The sequence below is a fragment of the Oncorhynchus kisutch genome, linkage group LG6 (genome assembly GCF_002021735.2).
Source record: "Oncorhynchus kisutch isolate 150728-3 linkage group LG6, Okis_V2, whole genome shotgun sequence".
In the NCBI taxonomy this organism is placed as follows: Eukaryota; Metazoa; Chordata; class Actinopteri; order Salmoniformes; family Salmonidae; genus Oncorhynchus; species Oncorhynchus kisutch.
In genome coordinates this window covers 5,284,857-5,311,128 of record NC_034179.2, presented here as the reverse complement: position 1 = coordinate 5,311,128, position 26,272 = coordinate 5,284,857, and the positions used below count along the sequence as shown (strand labels likewise).

The following is a 26,272-nucleotide window of genomic DNA, read 5'->3' as shown; positions in this document are numbered from 1 at the left end:
TACGGTACAGAGTCAATGTGGAGTCTATATACAGGGTATTACGGTACAGAGTCAATGTGGAGGCTATATACAGGGGGTACCGGTACAGAGTCAATGTGGAGGCTATATACAGGCTATTACGGTACAGAGTCAATGTGGAGGCTATATAAAGGGTGTACCGGTACAGAGTCAATGTGGAGGCTATATACAGGGGCACCGGTACAGAGTCAATGTGGAGGCTATATAAAGGGTGTACCGGTACAGAGTCAATGTGGAGGCTATATACAGGGGCACCGGTACAGAGTCAATGTGCGGGGACACCGGTTAGTCGAGGTAGTTGAGGTAATATGTACATGTAGGTAGAGTTAAAGTGACTATGCATAGATTATAAACAGAGAGTAGCATCAGCGTAAAAGATGGGTCTGGGTAGCCATTTGATTAGCTGTTCAGGAGTCTTAGGGCTTGGGGTTGGAAGCTGTTAAGAAGCCAATCAATGACAGATATCAAGGCTTTGTTGACATATGACATAACTAGGCAAAACTGTCTCTACTTTATCACAAAACAAGGTTAACTTCAGGACATATTTCCAGGTGTAAGAATCATTTGGGAAGAAAAGGAATCTCTTTCAGAGACTGTTTTCAGCCACTAGAGGGTGCTCCTACAGGTTCTATGGGTAATGGTCAGGGAGAAGTAGCTATTATAATCACTAATTTGGACCTTCAGGCAGGGTTGGGATCAATTCCATTTAAATTCCAGTCAATTCATGAAGTAAACCTAATTCCTAATTGAAAAATGTTGAAGGTAATTGGAATTTCAGTGCACTTCCTGAATAGATTGGAATTTAAATGGGATTCACCCCAAGCCTCCCTTTAGTAGTTGAGTGGATGAGAAATAGCATTTTTTTTTTAAATAGTACATTTTTTTTTTTCATCACTAAAATAACGTATATTTTCTATAGTTTTATACACATTCAAATAAGCTTGTTTAAATCAATGAAAAATGTCCAAATACATTATCATTGAGTAGGCCGACACACTAAGCTCATTGTCCTGGCTGTTGCCTAGTATTGCCAGACAGACAACACAACAACTTATAGAACTATCGATTCCATTGTGTGTTGTGTCAGATTTATTTAGCCAACAAACCAACTCTCTTCGTATTTACTCAATATTTTCATTGACATTTTAACAGACGTATGTCTCTTTACTTTAGCCCATATCAACATGTAGGCTATTAACTGAGCGTTGCGTTTAAGGGGCAGGAAGAATGAATGAGAGCCCAACGGTGCCCTTGGCGGGTGTATTCTAATGGTAATAGCTGTTGGTTTGTAGGACATTATGGACCTACAGGAAATCCAACACCCGTCTGCCCTCCTCAATGGCTCCTCCGCTAATAGTCAACACAGCCCATTATCCTTACATGCCCACTCAATAAAGGACAATCAGTGACTTACCATTAGAATGAAAAAGCGTGTGATATTTCAAAAATGTTTTCACAACAGGTTATCTGTCTACCTTAAATAGTATTCTACTAGTAATACAATTTGCTATTATAAAAGTTGTGGTATTTTTCTTATTGGTTCATATTTAAACATTTGACTTATTAAACTTTGTTTTGTTTGCTTGCCCTATTTTTAGTGTTAATTAATTGGTAGTCTACCGCTCTCACTCCTGCCGCTGTGAGGGCACATCCACTCTCACACCTGCCGCTGTGAGGGCTCATCCACTCTCACTCCTGCCGCAGTGAGGGCTCTGGAAAAGCCGAATCTTGTCGACTCCTGATAAAGTCCTGAGGAGCAGATCAGACCATAGTCGGATTCTAATTTTAAAGTGAATGAGTGTACTACTCTCGCCACGAACCGCGAAGGGGGGTTAAATCAGATTATTGCACAGTGGGGAGGGGTGGAGGAGTGGAGAGAGAGAGGGTGGGGGCAGGGGGGTAGGTAGTGCCCCATGCACGAGCCTAACATAGAGATGCTTACACACTCCAGCAACACTGTGAGAGAAATGAGGGGAGTCTGGAGTTATGGAAACAAGGAGGACTCGATAGAGAAAGTTTCTTCTAGGATTTGGGAACTGTTGATGGCGCTTGGAATTGGACAACCAATTCAGGAGAAAGTGTTGCTACGTTCGAATTCCGAACAGCACCGGTGAAATCATTTCTTTCTGCGGGCCTGTGTTTGGAAGTAGATAACAGCGGAGTAGTAACTATATTGTGGCGAGGAATTCCACCGCTCATTCCGGGAACCTGAGGACGCACGAAGTTTAGTTTAGAACCTGTTGCTTGCGTGCACTTTGGATACTAATTTACTGACTGTGCACAATCTGCTCGGTTCTAAGTGTGGCCTATCAAGGACTGGAAAGTTAGATTTGATTTCATCTCATTGAGGATTGTAGCCTAGCCTACTATCGCGGAGCAAGTTGTAAGCTTCCATCAAGTGCCATGCATGGCACCTTATTATCAAATATGAGGGATCGGGAAAGTGTCAGATTCAAGACAACAGCATGAAGACATAGACACAAAATAACGTCAATGCTTTCACACAAGTGGGGAAAAAACATCACTCAAAATATTGAATGCAATTTCGCTCAAACATGAGTTCTTCCGGCGGCAGAAAGGTAGATAGGCTATATGTCGGCGTGTTTGACTTATTTCAATGGAACTGAAATTCGGAAAATAATTTTAAGTAATTTTCCCCAGGAACGAATTGTTCATCTTGCTTCATCTTGCGACACGTTGTAAAAATAGCGTGCACGTTGGGAGTTACGATGCTGGTCTCTTGGGTCACATTTATTCAAGCGTTCCTAATACTGCTGGTGAAAGGAGCCGACCAATGGAGCCTCCGGGAGTCCTCTAACTGCGAGCTAAAACGGAAAGTAAGTCCGCTAATATCACGTCCAATTGAATATAATTCATGTCTTAGCCAACATCTAAGTAAATTAGGCTTTTTTCATCATTTTTAAAATCTCCAATGGCATTTGAGTATCTGAATGTCCACTGTTTAGTTTTAGCCTATACATATGTTAGCCTAAATGATTATTTCTTCACTTTTCATTTCCAAAATGTGTTGTTCTAGGCTACTTTATTCATCCGCGAGTGTAGCCTAATCCACAAATAAGTGTGAACCTCAAAAAAAGTAGGTCTAGGTGTTTTCCTGTAAAGTTTCTCCATCCTCTAAGAGCGCAGATAATTTCGGATGTTTATTGTGTGAGTCTAGTGCACTGTGAAGTGTTCTGCTGATAAGACATTATCAGTCCATTACCGAGCATCAAATGGCCTATCGCACGTAGAATCAAAAGTCTCGGTCAATTTAAATAGCTCCATGTTCACACTGTCTATTTGCAGTGGATGAAAACTAGTAGTCATTTTTGTTTATTGCAAGTCTGTTTTTAGACCAGCCAGCTATTCAAATTGTTTGTTTGTCCATGTATTTGTTTAACTTTAGTGACATATTTTGTAAATGACATCACAGACAGACAGGCAGGCAGGCAGGCACACACACACACACACATGCATATTAAGGACATAAGGTTTTGGGTTGACCAAAAATCACGAATGAGGTTTTATAGCCTGGTAATAATACTACAAATTCACTCGTGTCTTCTTTCCTCTTTGCCACGTAGCAAAGTGATCTGAACTCTTTCCTGTGGACCATCAAACGTAACCCTCCGTCCTACTTCTACGGCACGATCCACGTCCCTTACACGCGCGTCTGGGACTTCATCCCAGAGAACTCCAAGAAGGCTTTCCAGGAGAGTAACATGGTTTACTTGGAGCTGGACCTGACGGACCCCTACACCATCTCAGCCCTGACCAGCTGCCAGCTCCTCCCCCAGGGGGGAACCCTACAGGACGTTCTACCCAGAGACATCTACAGACGCCTCAAGAGGCACTTGGAGTACGTCAAGCTCATGATGCCGTTCTGGATGACTCCTGACCAGAGGGGTAAAGGCCTCTACGCTGACTACCTGTTTAATGCGATAGCGGGGAACTGGGAGAGGAAGAGGCCTGTGTGGGTGATGTTGATGGTGAACTCGTTGACGGAGGCGGACATTAAGACGAGGGGGGTCCCGGTGTTGGATCTGTACCTGGCCCAGGAGGCAGAGAGGATGAGGAAGAGGACAGGAGCTGTGGAGAAGGTGGAGGAGCAGTGTCACCCGCTCAACGGACTCAACTTCTCTCAGGTGAGTCCATCACAAATGGCACCCGGCCTATTTTCTACATAGTGCACTACTTTAGACCAGAGCCCTATGGAACCCTATTCCCTACATAGTGCACTATTTTAGACCAGAGCCCTATGGAACCCTATTCCCTATATAGTGCACTACTTTAGACCAGAGCCCTATGGAACCCTATTCCCTATATAGTGCACTACTTTAGACCAGAGACCATCCTAATCTATTAGATGTGATTTTAAACCTTCCCAATTTCGCATAAATCAAGAACAATGTTTGGATTTCAAGAAAGACCTAAAATCAAATGACAGGTGTAGACGAACAGGGAAATGCTGACTGACAGGTCCTTTTTCAACAATGTAGAGTTAAAGTTTAAATGTTAAATGTGACACATGGAATAAATGCACAGAGAATAACGAATAACAATAACATGGCTATATACAGGAAGTACCAGGTAATAACATGGCTATATACAGGAAGTACCAGGTAATAACATGGTTATATACAGGAAGTACCAGGTAATAACGTGGCTATATACAGGTAGTACCAGGTAATAACATGGCTATATACAGGGAGTACCAGGTAATAACATGGCTATATACAGGAAGTACCAGGTAATAACGTGGCTATATACAGGTAGTACCAGGTAATAACGTGGCTATATACAGGTAGTACCAGTACTGTGTCGATGTGCAGGGGTACCAGGTAATGACATGGCTATATACAGGGACTACCAGGTAATAACATGGCTATATACAGGGAGTACCAGGTAATAACATGGCTATATACAGGGACTACCAGGTAATAACGTGGCTATATACAGGTAGTACCAGTACTGAGTCGATGTGCAGGGGTACCAGGTAATGACATAGCTATATACAGGGAGTACCAGGTAATAACATGGTTATATACAGGGAGTACCAGGTAATAATGTGGTTATATACAGGGACTACCAGTACTGAGTCGATGTGCAGGGGTACCAGGTAATAATGTGGTTATATACAGGGAGTACCAGGTAATAACATGGTTATATACAGGGAGTACCAGGTAATAACATGGTTATATACAGGGAGGTAATAACATGGCTATATACAGGGAGTACCAGGTAATAACATGGCTATATACAGGGAGTACCAGGTAATAATGTGGTTATATACAGGGACTACCAGTACTGAGTTGATGTGCAGGGGTACCAGGTAATAATGTGGTTATATACAGGGAGTACCAGGTAATAACATGGTTATATACAGGGAGGTAATAACATGGCTATATACAGGGAGTACCAGGTAATAACATGGCTATATACAGGGAGTACCAGGTAATAACATGGCTATATACAGGGAGTACCAGGTAATAATGTGGCTATATACAGGGAGTACCAGGTAATAATGTGGTTATATACAGGGAGTACCAGGTAATAACATGGCTATATACAGGGAGTACCAGGTAATAACATGGCTATATACAGGGAGTACCAGGTAATAACATGGCTATATACAGGGAGTACCTGGTAATAACATGGCTATATACAGGGAGTACCAGGTAATAACATGGCTATATACAGGGAGTACCAGGTAATAACATGGCTATATACAGGGAGTACCAGGTAATAACATGGCTATATACAGGGAGTACCAGGTAATAACATGGCTATATACAGGGAGTACCAGGTAATAATGTGGTTATATACAGGGACTACAAGTACCGAGTCTTAAAGAGTTAAAGTTTAAATGTTAAACTTGACACATGGAATAAATGCACAGAGAATAACGACAATGACAAATTTGTCATCAGATTGGATCTGATCTTCATCTAAGTCACAACAACAGACAAACAAATTGCTTTAACTAATAACACACTAAGTATTGTATTTTTCTTGTCTACATTGAATACAATAGAGTGTTAGCTAAAGACTTACAGGTATCTCTGGAACATGCTAGCATCTCTGTTGACGAGTCTACGATACGTGAAACACTAAACATGCTAGCATCTCTGTTGACGAGTCTACGATACGTGAAACACTAAACATGCTAGCATCTCTGTTGACGAGTCTACCATACGTGAAACACTAAACATGCTAACATCTCTGTTGACGAGTCTGCGATACGTAAAACAGTAAACATGAATGGTGTTCATGGGAGGACACCACGGAAGAAGCGACTGCTGTCCAAAAAAACCCATTGCTGCACGTCTGAAGTTTGCAAAAGTGCACCTGGATGTTCCACAGCGCCACTGTGGACAGATGAAACTACAGTTGAGTTGTTCGGAAGGAACACACAACACTGTGTGGAGAAAATAGGCACAGCACACCAACATCAAAACCTCATCCCAACTGTAAAGTCTGGTGGAGGGAGGATTATGGTTTACACAGAAGTAAATCATGAAAATAATGTCTTCAACAGAAGAAAATACTTATTCTAGAGTGGCCCAGTCAGAGTCCTGAACTTAACCCGATTGAGATGCTGTGGCATGACCCCAAGAGAGCGGTTCACACCAGACATCCCAAGAATATTGCTGAACTGAAACAGTTTTGTAAAGAGGAATGGTCCAAAATTCCTCCTGACCGTTGTACAGGTTTGATCCGCAACTACAGAAAACGTTTGGTTGAGGTTATTGCTGCCAAAGGAGGGTCAACCAGTTATTAAATCCAAGGGTTCACATACTTTTCCCACCCTGCACTGTGAATGTTGACATGGTGTGTTCAATAAAGACATGAAAACATATCATTGTTTATGTTATTGGTTTTAAGCAGACTGTGTTTGTCTGTTGTTGTGACCTAGATGAAGATCAGATCAAATTTGATGACCAATTTATGCAGAAATCCAGGTCATTCCAAAGGGTTCACATACTTTTTGTTCTTGCCACTCTATATTTGTTATATATTTCCCTTCATTATTTCCCCCTAACCCTACCACCCCTCCCCTAATGAAGTAAACTAATTGACAACACTTAGGCTTCTTATTCCTGTTTATACATACTATATACATTTTACAAACACAGTATATTTTACAATAGTTATCTTGTTGTTATTAGTCTAATCCTTCAGCTACCTTCAACCCCTCCCATCTATCTCTGAACACCATCCAGTCCCATCCTTCAGCTCTCCTCAACCCCTCCCATCTATCTCTGAACACCATCCAGTCCCAGCCTTCAGCTCTCCTCAACCCCTCCCATCTATCTCTGAACACCATCCAGTCCCAGCCTTCAGCTATCCTCAACCCCTCCCATCTATCTCTGAACACCATCCAGTCCCATCCTTCAGCTATCCTCAACCCCTCCCATCTATCTCTGAACACCATCCAGTCCCAGCCTTCAGCTACCCTCAACCCCTCCCATCTATCTCTGAACACCATCCAGTCCCATCCTTCAGCTATCCTCAACCTCTCCCATCCATCTCTGAACACCATCCAGTCCCATCCTTCAGCTATCCTCAACCTCTCCCATCTATCTCTGAACACCATCCAGTCCCATCCTTCAGCTCTCCTCAACCCCTCCCATCTATCTCTGAACACCATCCAGTCCCAGCCTTCAGCTCTCCTCAACCCCTCCCATCTATCTCTGAACACCATCCAGTCCCATCCTTCAGCTCTCCTCAACCCCTCCCATCTATCTCTGAACACCATCCAGTCCCATCCTTCAGCTCCCCTCAACCCCTCCCATCTATCTCTGAACACCATCCAGTCCCACCCTTCAGCTCCCCTCAACCCCTCCCATCTATCTCTGAACACCATCCAGTTTCTATTTGCCATATATTTTTCAAATGTGATGTGATGATTCACAAACGTTCTAAAACGTTCTATTCTCATAGTTTCTACAGATTGTTAATTCAAGATATACATTATTATATTATTGATCGATTGACTTTTCAGATTACCCAGCAGTGCTATCTGCAGAGTTAGCTCCAGGTAAATGTTTATATTCTTTAGCCATTCCTGAACCTGCGACCAAAAACAAGCTACATATGGACAGTACCAAAACAAGTGATCTAATGATTCTGTCTCTTTGCAGAAAATTCTACAGAGCTGGGATGGTTGTATCCCCATAGAGTGCATTTGGAAAGTATTCAGACCCCTTGACCTTTTCCACATTTTGTTACATTACAGCCTTATTCTAAAATCTATTAATACTCTAAAATGTATTACGTTGTTCCCCCCCCCTCATCAATGTACACACAATACCCCCCATAATGACATCACAATACCCCCCATAATGACATCACAATACCCCATAATGACATCACAATACCCCATAATGTCAAAGCAACAACTGAAATATGACATTTCCATTCATTTCCATAAGTATTCAGACCCTTTACTCAGTACTTTGTTGAAGCACCTTTGGCAGCGATTATAGCCTCGAGTCTTCTTGGGTATTAATTTGTTGTTCCCTACCCTCACCGCCTGGGGGTGACCCATCAGGAAGTCCAGGATCCAGTTGCAAAGGGGAGTCTCAGGGTCCTGAGTTTGGTAATGAGTCAGGGACCATGGTGTTGAATGCTGAGCTGTAGTCAATGAACAGCATTATCACATAGGTATTAATTTTGTCCAGGTGGGAGAAGGCCAGTTTGGAGTGCAATAGAGATCATGTCATCTGTGGATCTGTTGGGACGGTATGATAAGCGGATTGGATCCAGGATAATGGTGTTGATGTGAGCCATGACCAGCCTTTTCATAGCATAGCATTTCATAGCTATAGATGTGAGTGCTACGTGGCGATATTCATTTAGGCAGGTTACCTTGGTGTCCTTGGGCAAGGGGACTATGGTAGTCTGCTTGAAAATAAGTTAGTATTACAGACCAGGTCAGGGAGAGGTTGAAAATGTCAGTGAAGACATTAGCCAGTTGGTCAGCACATGGTCTGAGTATGCGTCCTGGTAATCAGTCTGGCCCAGCGGCCTTGTGAATGTTAACCTGTTTAAAGGTCTTACTCACCTCAGCTACAGACAGCGAGATCACACAGTCATCCAAAAGTGTTGCTTGACTCGAAGCATAGAATAGCATAGAAGGCATTTTGCTTGTCTGATAGGCTCACGTCGCTAGGCAGCTCTTGGCTGGGTTTCCCTTTGTAAATCTGTAATAGTTAGCAGGCCCTGCCACATCCGTCGAGCACCAGAGCCGGCTTAGTAGGATTCAATCTTAGTCCTGTTTTTACACTTTGCCTGAGTGATGGCTTGCTGGAGGCCGTAACAGGATTTCTTATAAGCATATGGATTAGTGTCCTGCTTCTTGAAAGGGGCAGCTCTAGCCTTTAGCTCAATGTGGATGTTGCCTATAATCCATGGCTTCTGGTTGGGTATGTACGTACGGTCACTGTGGGAATGACGTCGTTGATTAATGAAGCTGGTGACTGATGTGGTCAACTCCTCAGTTTTATCGGACGAAACAAGGAACATATTCCAGTCTGTGCTAGTGAAACATTCCTGTAGCTTAGAGTCATCGAACCACTTCTGTATTGAGCGCATCACTGGCACTTCCTGTTTGAGGTTTTGCTTTTAAGCAGGAAGATAGAGTTATGGTCTGATTTGCCAAAGGGAGGACGAGGGAGGGCCTTGTCAGCTTTTCTGTGTGTGGATTAAAGGTGATCAAGAGTTTTGTCGCCTGTTGCACAGATGGCATACTGGTAAAAATGAGGTAAAACGGATTTCATTTTCCCTGCATTAAAATCATCGGTCACGAGTAGGTGTGTTTTCTTGTTGGTCCTTATACAACTCTATGGGTATTGCTCTACTGAGGAAGGTACACAGCAAATTACTTAGTGTTTATTTTTCAGTGTAACATTTCTAGTGTTGATTCTTTAAGTGTTAATTTTACACTTGTTGCTATAAAATAACCCTATAATTGTTTTTGCTATAAAATAACCCTGGTGTTGGTTTTAATAACCAGTGTTAAACAAAAAAAACACACCCATCATTATCATATTTCCCAGCATGCTCTATTGCAGGTTATATTTTTAGAATAGTTTGTTTCAATATCTATGTTTCTTTTCTACATGTACATTGATCGCTTAATTAATCTTATGCTGCTCAAATATAAATACAATTTCTCTAAACTAATCCAATCTGTTACTTGGATTTATTGCACCCATTACTGAAATGGTTGTTCCAGTTTAGATGTTTTAGGTAGTCTTCCCAACCCGGCATTCCATCTGAATGCAAGATTGCGGGTGAATAAAAATGGCAAATGCTAGATTTCCCCCACTCTGGCTGGATTCCAATAGGAATTACACAGTGCTTTGTAAGTGAACATAATGGAACCTGCAGGCCCGATGAGGCCTGTAAAATCACGAGTTTCAGGCCACTGTATTAGGCCGAATTAAATTAAATTGAACACTCTCAGTGTTTATTTAACACCAGAGAATTTGCTGTGTAGGTGCGGTAAGACAGAGGCAGCTGAACAAATATGTTTCTATTCGCAGTGTCTTCCGTTATTAAGACAGAAAAATTGTACCTTAATGGTTTTGGCTTGCATTTTGCTCAAAACTACAATTGTTCCATCCTGGGTCTCCGTCAGAGCAGATTTGACCCCGCAATTATATGTGTCCTTCGCAGCACACCGTTACTATGAAATCATGTTAAGTATTGTGGATTTTCTGCTAATACTCCTTTGGAACTAAAGGGATTACACACGGCAATTTACCTTAATACCCAGAAGCCTATGCACTGTTTTTTCTTGCTGAAGCTCTAGTCCAGAATCCTCTGGGGATTTGTGTCACCTCCCATTGTTTTTCTTTCCCTTTAACAATACTAATAATTGCCATTAAATAATTGTAGGTACAAAGCTTGCAGGTCTATAAAAAGCAGATGAAAGAGTGGTGGGAAAAGGGCTGCCTAAGTATGGTTCTCAATCAGAGACAACGATAGACAGCTGCCGCTGATTGAGAACCATTCCCGGCCAACAAAGAAATAGAAGACATAGAATTTCCCACCCATGTCACACCCTAACCAAACATAGAGCATAATATATAATGTATATTGTAGGTACAAAGCTGCAGGTCTATAAAAAGCAGATGAACAAGGTTACATAATGAATTCAACAGATTTACTGGAGTTAATCACATTTACTGTAAATGTTTCCTCCCTGGAATTTGTCTGTTCTTCCGATTCACGTACCAGTTCAAAGAGGGGAGTCCACTCCAGAGGTGACACTTTGAGCTGTGGTTCATTATTATTGTAACATAGCAGGGAAGTTCAATTGGTATTAGTAAAGATATAGTAGGCAGCAACATACATTTTAGTTGGTTTTAGATATAGTAGAGACAGCAACATATCTATATTCTGGCTGGATGCCCACTCTAGCACGGCAAATGCGAGGAGCTGGCACAGAGCGCACCGGTCTGTGAATGCGCACTGGAGACACAGTGCGCATCACCGCATAACATGGTGCCTGACCGGTCACACGCTCCCCACGGTAAGCGCAGGGAGTTGGCTCAGGTCTGAAACCTGACTCCGCCAATCTCCCCGTGTGCCCCCCCCCACATTTTTTTTGGAGCATCTCATTGGCTTCTGTTGTTGACCTAGCTCCTCGTATCGTCGCCGTTCCGCTCTCTCTGCCTCCATCTGCTCCCTTGGACGGCGATACGTTCAGGGTCCTTCTCCATTTAGGATGTCTTCCCATGTCCACTCCTCCTGGCCACGCTGCTTGGTCCGTTTTTGGTGGGATCTTCTGTTACGACTCTCGTTGGTGGTAGGAAGAGTGGACCAAAGTGCAGCGTGGAAAGTGTTCATGATTCTTTTATTCAAAAATACTAAAAAAAAAGAACGAAAACGAAAGCGCACAGTTCTGTCAGGCTAAGACACTAAATAGAAAACAAGATCCCACAACCGAATGGTGGGAAAAGGGCTGCCTAAGTATGTATCCCCAATCAGAGACAACGATAGACAGCTGCCTCTGATTTATTTTTTAAAATGTATTTTACCTTTATTTAACCAGGTAGGCAAGTTGAGAACAAGTTCTCATTTACAATTGCGACCTGGCCAAGATAAAGCAAAGCAGTTCGACAGATAAAACGACACAGAGTTACACATGGAGTAAAACAAACATACAGTCAATAATACAGTATAAACAAGTCTATATACAATGTGAGCAAATGAGGTGAGAAGGGAGGTAAAGGCAAAAAAGGCCATGATGGCAAAGTAAATACAATATAGCAAGTAAAACACTGGAATGGTAGATTTGCAATGGAAGAATGTGCAAAGTAGAAATAAAAATAATGGGGTGCAAAGGAGCAAAATAAATAAATAAATTAAAATTAAATACAGTTGGGAAAGAGGTAGTTGTTTGGGCTAAATTATAGGTGGGCTATGTACAGGTGCAGTAATCTGTGAGCTGCTCTGACAGTTGGTGCTTAAAGCTAGTGAGGGAGATAAGTGTTTCCAGTTTCAGAGATTTTTGTAGTTCGTTCCAGTCATTGGCAGCAGAGAACTGGAAGGAGAGGCGGCCAAAGAAAGAATTGGTTTTGGGGGTGACTAGAGAGATATACCTGCTGGAGCGTGTGCTACAGGTGGGAGATGCTATGGTGATCAGCGAGCTGAGATAAGGGGGGACTTTACCTAGCAGGGTCTTGTAGATGACATGGAGCCAGTGGGTTTGGCGACGAGTATGAAGCGAGGGCCAGCCAACGAGAGCGTACAGGTCGCAATGGTGGGTAGTATATGGGGCTTTGGTGATAAAACGGATTGCACTGTGATAGACTGCATCCAATTTGTTGAGTAGGGTATTGGAGGCTATTTTGTAAATGACATCGCCAAAGTCGAGGATTGGTAGGATGGTCAGTTTTACAAGGGTATGTTTGGCAGCATGAGTGAAGGATGCTTTGTTGCGAAATAGGAAGCCAATTCTAGATTTAACTTTGGATTGGAGATGTTTGATATGGGTCTGGAAGGAGAGTTTACAGTCTAACCAGACACCTAAGTATTTGTAGTTGTCCACGTATTCTAAGTCAGAGCCGTCCAGAGTAGTGATGTTGGACAGGCGGGTAGGTGCAGGTAGCGATCGGTTGAAGAGCATGCATTTAGTTTTACTTGTATTTAAGAGCAATTGGAGGCCACGGAAGGAGAGTTGTATGGCATTGAAGCTTGCCTGGAGGGTTGTTAACACAGTGTCCAAAGAAGGGCCGGAAGTATACAGAATGGTGTCGTCTGCGTAGAGGTGGATCAGGGACTCACCAGCAGCAAGAGCGACCTCATTGATGTATACAGAGAAGAGAGTCGGTCCAAGAATTGAACCCTGTGGCACCCCCATAGAGACTGCCAGAGGTCCGGACAGCAGACCCTCCGATTTGACACACTGAACTCTATCAGAGAAGTAGTTGGTGAACCAGGCGAGGCAATCATTTGAGAAACCAAGGCTGTCGAGTCTGCCGATGAGGATGTGGTGATTGACAGAGTCGAAAGCCTTGGCCAGATCAATGAATACGGCTGCACAGTAATGTTTCTTATCGATGGCGGTTAAGATATCGTTTAGGACCTTGAGCGTGGCTGAGGTGCACCCATGACCAGCTCTGAAACCAGATTGCATAGCAGAGAAGGTATGGTGAGATTCGAAATGGTCGGTAATCTGTTTGTTGACTTGGCTTTCGAAGACCTTAGAAAGGCACGGTAGGATAGATATAGGTCTGTAGCAGTTTGGGTCAAGAGTGTCCCCCCCTTTGAAGAGGGGGATGACCGCAGCTGCTTTCCAATCTTTGGGAATCTCAGACGACACGAAAGAGAGGTTGAACAGGCTAGTAATAGGGGTGGCAACAATTTCGGCAGATCATTTTAGAAAGAAAGGGTCCAGATTGTCTAGCCCGGCTGATTTGTAGGGATCCAGATTTTTCAGCTCTTTCAGAACATCAGCTGAATGGATTTGGGAGAAGGAGAAATGGGGAAGGCTTGGGCGAGTTGCTGTTGGGGGTGCAGTGCTGTTGTCCGGGGTAGGAGTAGCCAGGTGGAAAGCATGGCCAGCCGTAGAAAAATGCTTATTGAAATTCTCAATTATGGTGGATTTATCAGTGGTGACAGTGTTTCCTATCTTCAGTGCAGTGGGCAGCTGGGAGGAGGTGTTCTTATTCTCCATGGACTTTACAGTGTCCCAGAACTTTTTTGAGTTAGTGTTGCAGGAAGCAAATTTCTGCTTGAAAAAGCTAGCCTTGGCTTTTCTAACTGCCTGTGTATAATGGTTTCTAGCTTCCCTGAACAGCTGCATATCACGGGGGCTGTTCGATGCTAATGCAGAACGCATAGGCTGTTTTTGTGTTGGTTAAGGGCAGTCAGGTCTGGGGAGAACCAAGGGCTATATCTGTTCCTGGTTCTAAATTTCTTGAATGGGGCATGTTTATTTAAGATGGTTAGGAAGGCATTTAAAAAAATAACCAGGCATCCTCTACTGACGGGATGAGATCAATATCCTTCCAGGATACCCCGGCCAGGTCGATTAGAAAGGCCTGCTCGCAGAAGTGTTTCAGGGAGCGTTTTACAGTGATGAGTGGGGGTCGTTTGACCGCTGACCCATTACGGATGCAGGCAATGAGGCAGTGATCGCTGAGATCTTGGTTGAAGACAAGCAGAGGTCTATTTAGAGGGGAAGTTGGTTAGGATGATATCTATGAGGGTGCCCGTGTTTAAGGCTTTGGGGAGGTACCTGGTAGGTTCATTGATAATTTGTGTGAGATTGAGGGCATCAAGTTTAGATTGTAGGATGGCTGGGGTGTTAAGCATGTTCCAGTTTAGGTCGCCTAGCAGCACGAACTCTGAAGATAGATGGGGGGCAATCAGTTCACATATGGTGTCCAGAGCACAGCTGGGGGCAGAGGGTGGTCTATAGCAGGCGGCAACGGTGAGAGACTTGTTTTTAGAGAGGTGGATTTTTAAAAGTAGAAGTTCAAATTGTTTGGGTACAGACCTGGATAGTAGGACAGAACTCTGCAGGCTATCTTTGCAGTAGATTGCAACACCGCCCCCTTTGGCAGTTCTATCTTGTCTGAAAATGTTGTAGTTTGGAATAAAAATTTCTGAATTTTTGGTGGTCTTCCTAAGCCAGGATTCAGACACAGCTAGAACATCCGGGTTGGCAGAGTGTGCTAAAGCAGTGAATAGAACAAACTTAGGGAGGAGGCTTCTAATGTTAACATGCATGAAACCAAGGCTATTACGGTTACAGAAGTCGTCAAAAGAAAGCGCCTGGGGAATAGGAGTGGAGCTAGGCACTGCAGGGCCTGGATTCACCTCTACATCGCCAGAGGAACATAGGAGGAGTAGAATAAGGGTACGGCTAAAAGCTATGAGAATTGGTCGTCTAGAACGTCTGGAACATAGAGTAAAAGGAGGTTTCTGGGGCGATAAAATAGCATCAAGGTATAATGTACAGACAAATGTATGGTAGGATGTGAATACAGTGGAGGTAAACCTAGGTATTGAGTGATGAAGAGAGAGATATTGTCTCTAGAAACATCATTGATACCATTGATACACATAGTCTCTCCGACATTTCTCTAACATCCATCCATCCGTCCACACGTAGTCTCTCCGACATCTCTCTGACGTCCATCCATCCAGATATACATAGTCTCTCCGACATCTCTCTGACGTCCATCCATCCGTCCACACGTAGTCTCTCCGACATCTCTCTGACGTCCATCCATCCGTCCACACGTAGTCTCTCCGACATCTCTCTGACGTCCATCCATCCGTCCACACGTAGTCTCTTTTGTGATCACACTTTTTCCTCATGGTAGTTACTTGCGTTCCATTGCTCATGAAGACAAGAAGGAGTACTCCGGTTGGAACTTTATTGAAGCTATATGTTAAAAACATCCTAATGATTGATTCTGTACTTAGTTTGCAATGTTTCTTCGACCGCTAATATCACTTTTTGAAGTTTTTCTCCGATATAACGCTGACCAGAATTAGCGTTTGGATATGTATACCAAACACGCTAACAAAATAAGGTATTTGGACATAAATAACGGACATTTTCGAACAAAACAAACTCTCTCTCTCCTCTGAGACTGACCCTCAGTCTGCTGCTCTCTCCCTCTGCTGAGACTGACCTTCAGTCTGCTGCTCTCTCCCTCTGCTGAGACTGACCCTCAGTCTGCTGCTCTCTCCCTCCGCTGAGATTGACCCTCAGTCTGCTGCTCTCTCCCTCCGCTGAGACTGACCCTCAGTCTGCTGCTCTCTCCCTCCGCTGAGACTGACCCTCAGTCTGCTGCTCTCTCCCTCTGCTGAGACTGACCCTCAGTCTGCTGCTCTCTCCCTCTGCTGAGACGGATCCTCAGTCTGCTGCTCTCTCCCTCTGCTGAGACTGACCCTCAGTCTGCTGCTCTCTCCCTCTGCTGAGACTGACCCTCAGTCTGCTGCTCTCTCCCTCTGCTGAGACTGACCCTCAGTCTGCTGCTCTCTCCCTCCTCTGAGACTGACCCTCAGTCTGCTGCTCTCTCCCTCCTCTGAGACTGACCCTCAGTCTGCTGCTCTCTCCCTCCGCTGAGACTGACCCTCAGTCTGCTGCTCTCTCCCTCTGCTGAGACTGACCCTCAGTCTGCTGCTCTCTCCCTCTGCTGAGACGGATCCTCAGTCTGCTGCTCTCTCCCTCTGCTGAGACTGACCCTCAGTCTGCTGCTCTCTCCCTCTGCTGAGACTGACCCTCAGTCTGCTGCTCTCTCCCTCTGCTGAGACTGACCCTCAGTCTGCTGCTCTCTCCCTCCTCTGAGACTGACCCTCAGTCTGCTGCTCTCTCCCTCCTCTGAGACTGACCCTCAGTCTGCTGCTCTCTCCCTCTGCTGAGACGGACCCTCAGTCTGCTGCTCTCTCCCTCCTCTGAGACTAACCCTCAGTCAGCTGCTCTCTCCCTCCGCTGAGACTGACCCTCAGTCTGCTACTCTCTCCCTCTGCTGAGACTGACCCTCAGTCTGCTGCTCTCTCCCTCTGCTGAGACGGACCCTCAGTCTGCTGCTCTCTCCCTCTGCTGAGACTGACCCTCAGTCTGCTGCCCTCTCCCTCTGCTGAGACGGACCCTCAGTCTGCTGCTCTCTCCCTCCTCTGAGACTGACCATCAGATGCAGGTACCAATTGTCCAGGAATACAGAAGAAACCTGTCCCGAAACCACTGTTTTTCTTTGTTGGTAAGGCAGTCCACAGAGGTATGGAATGTTCCATGGGCTTCAGTGTTAATGGATTAATGGAACACTCCAGTGTTAATGGATTAATGGAACACTCCAGTGTTAATGGATTAATGGAACACTCCAGTGTTGATGGATTAATGGAACACTCCAGTGTTGATGGATTAATGGAACACTCCAGTGTTGATGGATTAATGGAACACTCCAGTGTTGATGGATTAATGGAACACTCCAGTGTTAATGGATTAATGGAACATTCCAGTGTTGATGGATTAATGGAACACTCCAGTGTTAATGGATTAATGGAACATTCCAGTGTTGATGGATTAATGGAACACTCCAGTGTTAATGGATTAATGGAACATTCCAGTGTTAATGGATTAATGGAACACTCCAGTGTTGATGGATTAATGGAACACTCCAGTGTTGATGGATTAATGGAACATTCCAGTGTTAATGGATTAATGGAACACTCCAGTGTTGATGGATTAATAGAACACTCCAGTGTTGATGGATTAATGGAACACTCCAGTGTTGATGGATTAATGGAACACTCCAGTGTTGATGGATTAATGGAACACTCCAGTGTTGATGGATTAATGGAACACTCCAGTGTTCATTTATTTTTATTTTTTATTTAACCTTTATTTATACAGGTTTTTCTCATTGAGATAACATCTCTTTTCCAAGAGAGACCTGGTCCAATAGCAGCAGGGGGAACAACGTTTCAGACAAAACAACGTACACTAAACTATAAATGCACATAAAGTACAACAAAAACATTTTACGTTAAAAAACACAAAAGTCTTGACTAAAAACAGCTGTCCTAAAGACAATTACACTCTTTGTCACGACTCCTACCGAAGGTGGCTCCCCTCCCTGTTCGGGTGGCGCTCGGCGGTCTTCGTCACCGGCCTACTAGCTGCCACTGATCCTTTCTCCCCTTTCTGTTTATTGGTTTCACCTTTTTTGTGTTTTAGGCTGATTAGTCGGGCTATGTTAGCCAGCCTGCTCATTGTGCGGGATTGTTTGTGTGACTAGTGTGCACGTTGGAGGTTAACGTGTTTCCCATTTCGTGGGTTTTTGGTGGACTGTTTTAAGTCCCCGTGTTTGGGGCATTTGTTTTGATGTGCGCCCTGTGTTTCGTGGGGTTGGCTTATGTTCACCGTTTGTGCATTAAATAGCACTACCCTGAACTCTCTGCTTCCTGCGCCTGACTTCGCCCCCACTACACCCAGATCATTACACTCTTCTGTGATATATACATCGATCTAGTGTTTAAACTCCACCAACGAAATTAGATCATCAAATTTAAGCTGAGTAACTTAAACTATTTCTACCATGACCTGTTCTAATTTTTTGTACTGTTCGAAGCAAATGAAAATGGGACCGTAATTGATATTTATTTACCGACCTGAATAAAAAAGAACAGAGATAAAATGGCATTTTACCCAAAATATACCCAAAATTTTACCCAAAATGGCCTTATTGCATGAAGAGTTTTGCCTTCTGAGAATCCGTAGGCGACCGAATAAACCCTCCACTTCCTACCATTCTTCTAGCAAATGTGCAATCTTTGGAAAACAAAATTGATGAGCTATGCAGAAGATTAAACTATCAATAGGACATTAAAAACTGTAACATCTTATGCTTCACAGAGTCGTGGCTGAACAACGACACTATCAACATACAGCTGGCTGGTTATACGCTGTACTGGCAGGATAGAACAGCAGCATCTAATAAGACCAGAGGTGGCGCACTATGTATTTTTGTAAATAACAGCTGGTGCCGATATCTAAGGAAGTCTCGCGCTATTGCTCGCCTGAGGTAGAGTATCTCATGATAAGCTGTAGACAACTCTCTAGGTAGATAGTGTGTTCATTTGTATTTTTTGTAGCTGTTTACATACCACCACAGTCAGAGGCACTAAGACAGCAATGAATGAGCTGTATTCCGCCATAAGCAAACAAGAAACGCTCACCCAGAGGCGGCGCTCCTAGTAGCTGGAGACTTTAATGCAGGACAACTTAAATCTGTTCTACCAAATTTCTATCAGCATGTTAAATGTGCAACCAGAAAAAACTCTGGACCACCTTTACTCCACACACAGAGACGTGTACAAAGCTCTCCCTCACCCTCCATTTGGAAAATAATTACATCCTCCTGATTCCTGCTTACAAACAAAAATTAAAGCAGGAAGTACCAGTGACTAGATCAATAAAAACGTGGTCAGATGAAGCAGATGCTAAACTACACGACTGTTTTGCTATCACAGACTGGAATATGTTCCGGGATTCCTCTGATGGCATTGAGGAGTACACCACATCCGTCAATGGCTTCATCAATAAGTGCATCGATGATGTAGCAACATATTTTACACATACCAGTATTCATAGCAACATATCTTATGTCAGAGAGACTATGTGTATCTGGATGGATGGACGTCAGAGAGATGTCGGAGAGACTATGTGTATCTGGATGGATGGACGTCAGAGAGATGTCGGAGAGACTATGTGTATCTGGATGGATGGACGTCAGAGAGATGTCGGAGAGACTACGTGTGGACGGATGGATGGACGTCAGAGAGATGTCGGAGAGACTATGTGTATCTGGATGGATGGACGTCAGAGAGATGTCGGAGAGACTATGTATATCTGGATGGATGGACGTCAGAGAGATGTCGGAGAGACTACGTGTGGACGGATGGATGGACGTCAGAGAGATGTCGGAGAGACTACGTGTGGACGGATGGATGGACGTCAGAGAGATGTCGGAGAGACTATGTATATCTGGATGGATGGACGACAGAGAGATGTCGGAGAGACTACGTGTGGACGGATGGATGGACGTCAGAGAGATGTCGGAGAGACTATGTATATCTGGATGGATGGACGTCGGAGAGATGTCGGAGAGACTATGTGTATCTGGATGGATGGACGTCAGAGAGATGTCGGAGAGACTACGTGTGGACGGATGGATGTTAGAGAGATGTCGGAGAGACTATGTGTATCTGGATGGATGGACGTCAGAGCGATATCGGAGAGACTAGCTTATCACAAGCATTTCGCTACACTCGCATTAACATCTGCTAACCATGTGTATGTGACAAATAAAATTTGATTTGATTTGATGCTACTGCAGTACTGCAGGGAGCAGGCATTGATCAACATCAGTCCTGTTAGACAGGGAGGGAGAGAGAGATGGGGGGGATAGGGAGAGAGATGGGGGGGGGGGGTAGGGGGAGAAAGAGAGATGGAGAGTTAGACAGGGGGAGAGAGATGAAGAGTTAGACAGGGAGAGAGATGAAGAGTTAGACGGAGATGAAGGGTTAGACAGGGAGAGAGATGAAGAGTTAGACAGGGAGAGAGATGAAGAGTTAGACGGAGATGAAGGGTTAGACAGGGAGAGAGATGAAGAGTTAGACAGGGAGAGAGATGAAGAGTTAGACAGGGAGAGAGATGAAGAGTTAGACAGGGAGAGAGATGAAGAGTTAGACAGGGAGAGAGATGAAGAGTTAGACAGGGAGAGAGATGAAGAGTTAGACAGGGAGCGAGATGAAGAGTTAGACAGGGAGAGAGATGAAGAGTTAGACAGGGAGAGAGATGAAGAGTTAGACAGGGAGAGAGATGAAGAGTTAGACAGGGAGAGAGATGAAGAGTTAGACAGGGAGAGAGATGAAGAGTTAGACAGGGAGAGAGATGAAGAGTTAGACAGGGAGAGAGATGAAGAGTTAGACAGGGAGAGAGATGAAGAGTTAGACAGGGAGAGAGATGAAGAGTTAGACAGGGAGAGAGATGAAGAGTTAGACAGGGAGAGAGATGAAGAGTTAGACAGGGAGATGAAGAGTTAGACAGGGAGAGAGATGAAGAGTTAGACAGGGAGAGAGATGAAGAGTTAGACAGGGAGAGAGAGAGAGATGAAGAGTTAGACAGGGAGAGAGATGAAGAGTTAGACAGGGAGAGAGATGAAGAGTTAGACAGGGAGAGAGATGAAGAGTTAGTTATAATTACAGTAGATGCTTACTTACTTAGGCCTGTCCATGCCAGGTGCTGGGAAGTCGAGTCTTGTTGCTCAGGAACGTGTGAGAAAAGATCAGTGGGGGAAAGTCTGCAAGTCTTTTGGATTCAATACAAGCAACAGTCACCAAAATAGTGCATATAATTGATATAACTAGCTGCAGTAACTAGATCAAACATCTGATTACGAGCAGATGAAAGAACAGGGGATTTACACTATAGTGCACTAATTTTGACCAGAGGGCCCCTATGTATTGCACTACTTTTGACCAGAGCCAACAGAGCCCAGAGGGCCCTACGTAGTGCACTACCTTTGACCAGAGGGCCCCTATGTAGTGCACTACTTTTGACCAGAGCCAACAGAGCCCAGAGGGCCCTACGTAGTGCACTACTTTTGACCAGAGCCCAGAGGGCCCTACGTAGTGCACTACTTTTGACCAGAGCCAACAGAGCCCAGAGGGCCCTACGTATGCACTACTTTTGACCAGAGCCAACAGAGCCCAGAGGGCCCTACGTAGTGCACTACTTTTGACCAGAGCCAACAGAGCCCAGAGGGCCCTACGTAGTGCACTACTTTTGACCAGAGCCAACAGAGCCCAGAGGGCCCTACGTATGCACTACTTTTGACCAGAGCCAACAGAGCCCAGAGGGCCCTACGTAGTGCACTACTTTTGACCAGAGCCCTATGGTCATAGGGTGTCGTTTGAGACACTGCCAATGATTGTAATGACGCTGAACTAAACAGCGACACTAAAGAGTAGAAATGCAGATGTCGTTATAGATATATATCGCTACCTTGATTCCTTTCAACTATAATACACATTAGGGAAAATAGTTTTGTTTTTTTAGCGTTCAGTAGTTCTGTGTTTGATGATTTCATCAGAGTTAAAAATGAACTATTTTTTTATCGTGGAATTGAACCTTTTTGTATTTATTGTACATTTTAAGTTATTGAATATTATTGAATATATTGAATTATATTATATAATATATATATTATATATAAATATATAGAATATTATTGAATATCTTCTCAATCAGGTTTTAACTTCTATATTTGTTAGTCAATATTGATTCATGTGGTATTTTCTAGATGGTCCATGTGTTCCACTTAATAGCGAATACTGTAAATACAACCTTTTACATCCCATAATTCACTATGTTATTTTACTGCTCCTGGGTGATCTTAACACTCTTTTAGGGATTTATTCTCAGTGATCTATAGTCTTATAGCCTCCATTAGCGCGCGCGCATGTGTGTGTGTGTGTGTGTGTGTGTGTGTGTGTGTGTGTGTGTGTGTGTGTGTGTAATAGCCATCAGCCGGCCCATTACAGAGTCACTTTTCTTAACACTCCTATTGCACCAGTAACAAGGACATGTTCAATAAATCAGATTGAATGTTTAGTAGCTAATCACAAATGTTAGCCAACCGCACCCTTAGTGTAAATGTTATATTTAATGATTAAATTGAATTCTTGTCATTACTGCCAATGATTGTACTGAACGAGTTGTGCAAACAGCAGCCCGACTCTCCCCTGATAGTGAATTCCAGGGGATTATATTTGGATGTTAATGAGGAGTTAGAATAGTCTGCCATAAGTCTTTATTTCCACCTAAATATCATATACTCCTCTCTGTTGCTGTCAATCTTTCCAGAGTTTGTAGAGACACTATTCATGGTCTCAACACACATGAGATTCTGCTCCCTATTACCTATATAGTACACTAAAGGCCCTGGTCTAAAGTAGTGCACTATAGGCCCTGGTCTAAAGTAGTGCACTATAGGCCCTGGTCTAAAGTAGTACACTATAGGCCCTGGTCTAAAGTAGTGCACTATAGGCCCTGGTCTAAAGTAGTGCACTATAGGTCCTGGTCTAAAGTAGTACACTATAGGCCCTGGTCTAAAGTAGTGCCCTATAGGCCCTGGTCTAAAGTAGTACACTATAGGCCCTGGTCTATGGGGAATACGGTGCCATTTCAGACTCAACCACTGTGTTTCCTCTGTTGTTTCACCAAAGACATATCTTACACATACCAGTATCCATAGCAACATATCTTACACATACCAGTATCCATAGCAACATATCTTACACATACCAGTATCCATAGCAACATATCTTACACATACCAGTATCCATAGCAACATATCTTACACATACCAGTATCCATAGCAACATATATTATACCAGTATCCATAGCAACGTATCTTACACATACCAGTATCCATAGCAACATATGTTACACATATCAGTATCCATAGCAACATATGTTACACATACCAGTATCCATAGCAACATATGTTACACATACCAGTATCCATAGCAACATATTTTACACATACCAGTATCCATAGCAACATATGTTACACATACCAGTATCCATAGCAACATGTTACACACACCAGTATTCATAGCAACATATTTTACACACACCAGTATTCATAGCAACATATTTTACACACACCAGTATTCATAGCAACATATTTTACACATACCAGTATTCATAGCAACATATTTTACACATACCAGTATTCATAGCAACATATTTTACACATACCAGTATCCATAGCAACATATTTTACACATACCAGTATTCATAGCAACATATTTTACACATACCAGTATTCATAGCAACATATCTTACACATACCAGTATCCATAGCAACATATCTTACACATACCAGTATTCATAGCAACATATCTTACACATACCAGTATCTATAGAAACATATCTTACGTGTACCAGTATCCATAGTAACATATCTTACACATACCCGTATCCATAGTAACATATCTTACACATGTCAGTATCCATGGTAACATATCTTACATATACCCGTATCCATAGTAACGTACTGTATTTCACACATACCAGTAGATATATAGTAACATACTGTAATTAACGCATACCAGTATATATAGTAAGACTGTAACATATCTTACACATACCAGTATCCATAGTAACATATCTTACGCGTATCCATAGTAACATATCTTACGTGTACCAGTATCCATAGTACGACTGTAATATATCTTACATGTACCAGTAGCCATAGCAACATATCTTACACATACCAGTATCCAAAGTAAGACTGTAATTTATCTTACACGGACCAGTTGTTTAAAACACAGGAGGAATTTGGGCCTTTTTTCCTACCACCCAGGGGACATTTGTAAATACTCCACTTGCTATGTGACATTAGGCCTACATGTATTTATCCACATAGTGTGTGTGTGTGTGTGTGTGAGTACCAGAAGTCCTCACTAGAATAGTTAACCAACTAATATTCAGAGAAGGGAAGACAGTCTTCACTTGTAAAAAAGCAATTTTAAGCTTAGAGGTTAAGTTTAGGGTTAGAATTAGGGTTACTCAAGCTATGTAGTCTATTCATTCCTCCTTGATCAATAAATACAACCGACAATGTGTGGTTGTTTCTCTGTAACACTAGCTGCCTAGGAATTTGATGAAATTGGATTTAGCTAGCCAGCCAGATAGGTTCCCAATCTCCCATCCTCATAACTAGAAACCAAGCCATTCTAGGCTATCAATCAAGTTAGAGTAGCTTGTCTAACTATGTTAGCTGGCATGCCTGCTGGTAAGGGTTGCTAGACTTTAGAAAAGCAAGCTATTACTAAATGTACTGAATAAGACTCACATTCCTTTCAGATTTTAGCAGAGATGCAGAGGAGCATATTTAGTTCAACGTAACCACGGTGAAATTCATAGACAGAGTACTGCCTGCCAAGATTGACAGACATTTATGTCGTTTTTTTCAAAACTCAAATGACAATAAATAGATACACAATAGTGTTGTCACCAGAATTTTGACATCGATACCCGATACCAGGTTTACTATCACAATACTCGATACCAAAACAATACCAAAACAATACCTCGGCAAAATAATTAAGACAGTCATGTATGCATTATTGAATCATTATTCAATCAAACAATGATAGCAACATAATGGTAATAATTTATTTAAATGGAAATCTCTATTGACAATACAGGTTAATGCATTTTTAGTAGAAGTTTGAGCAAGCATGAAGTTATTGAGCCGATTTCATGGGGCTAAAGATGACCATCTGGTTCACTTTCCATTTGGGTCTTATTTTATTGTACTGATCATTTACATAGAAGAAGCTTCTTGTATGAAAATGATTTCTTACATTGTTACCCCAGGAAATCTGAAGTCTTATTGTAACGGCTGTCGTGGGTTGAAGAAGGTGAAGAGGACCAAAGTGCAGCGTCGTACGCGTTCATGATGCATATTTATTTTAGAGACAGAAGTGGGGAAACAGGCTGCCTAAGTATGGTTCTCAATCAGAGACAATGATAACCAGCTGCCTCTGATTGGGAACCATACCAGGCCTTAACATAGAAACACAACACCTAGACATACAACATAGAATACCCACCCACATCACACCCTGACGAAAAATAGAAACATACAAAGCAATCTAGGGTCAGGGCGTGACAAATATTACATACAGCCGGGAAGAACTATTGGATATAAGAGCAACGTCAACATTACGACCAGGAATACGACATTCCCGAAGCGGATCCTCTGTTCAGAAGCCGACCCAAAACAACGGCGTTGCAGAAGGGGCAGACGGAGTGGCCTCCTGGTCAGGCTCCGTAGACGTGCACATCGCCAACCACTCCCGAGTATACTACTCGCCAATGTCCAGTCTCTTGACAACAAGGTAGATGAAATTCAAACAAGGGTTGCTTTCCAGAGAGACGTCAGAGATTGTAACATCCTCTGTTTCACGGAAGCATGGCTCTCTCGGGATATGTTGTCGGAATCAGTTCAGCCACCGGGCTTCTCCATGCATCGCGCCGACAGAGATAAACACCTCTCTGGGAAGAGTAAGGGCGAGGCTGTATGCTTCATGATTAACGACTCATGGTGTAATCATAACAACATATAGGAACTCAAGTCCTTCTGCTCACCCGACTTAGATTTCCTTACAATCAAATGTCGGCCATATTACCTCCCAAGAC

At 43.2% G+C, this 26,272-nt stretch overlaps 1 protein-coding gene across 1 annotated transcript in view; it reads left to right on the top strand.

Moving 5' to 3' along the window:
* Positions 1–1,963: 1,963 nt before the first annotated feature.
* trabd2a (TraB domain containing 2A) overlaps positions 1,964–26,272 on the top strand; it is a 130,262-nt gene continuing 105,953 nt past the window's right edge. The window contains exons 1-2 of the mRNA XM_031826043.1: positions 1,964–2,855; positions 3,603–4,163. Coding sequence (XP_031681903.1) covers positions 2,748–2,855; positions 3,603–4,163 — 669 coding nt within the window. The 5' untranslated portion in view covers positions 1,964–2,747. The remainder of the gene's footprint in view (positions 2,856–3,602; positions 4,164–26,272) is intronic.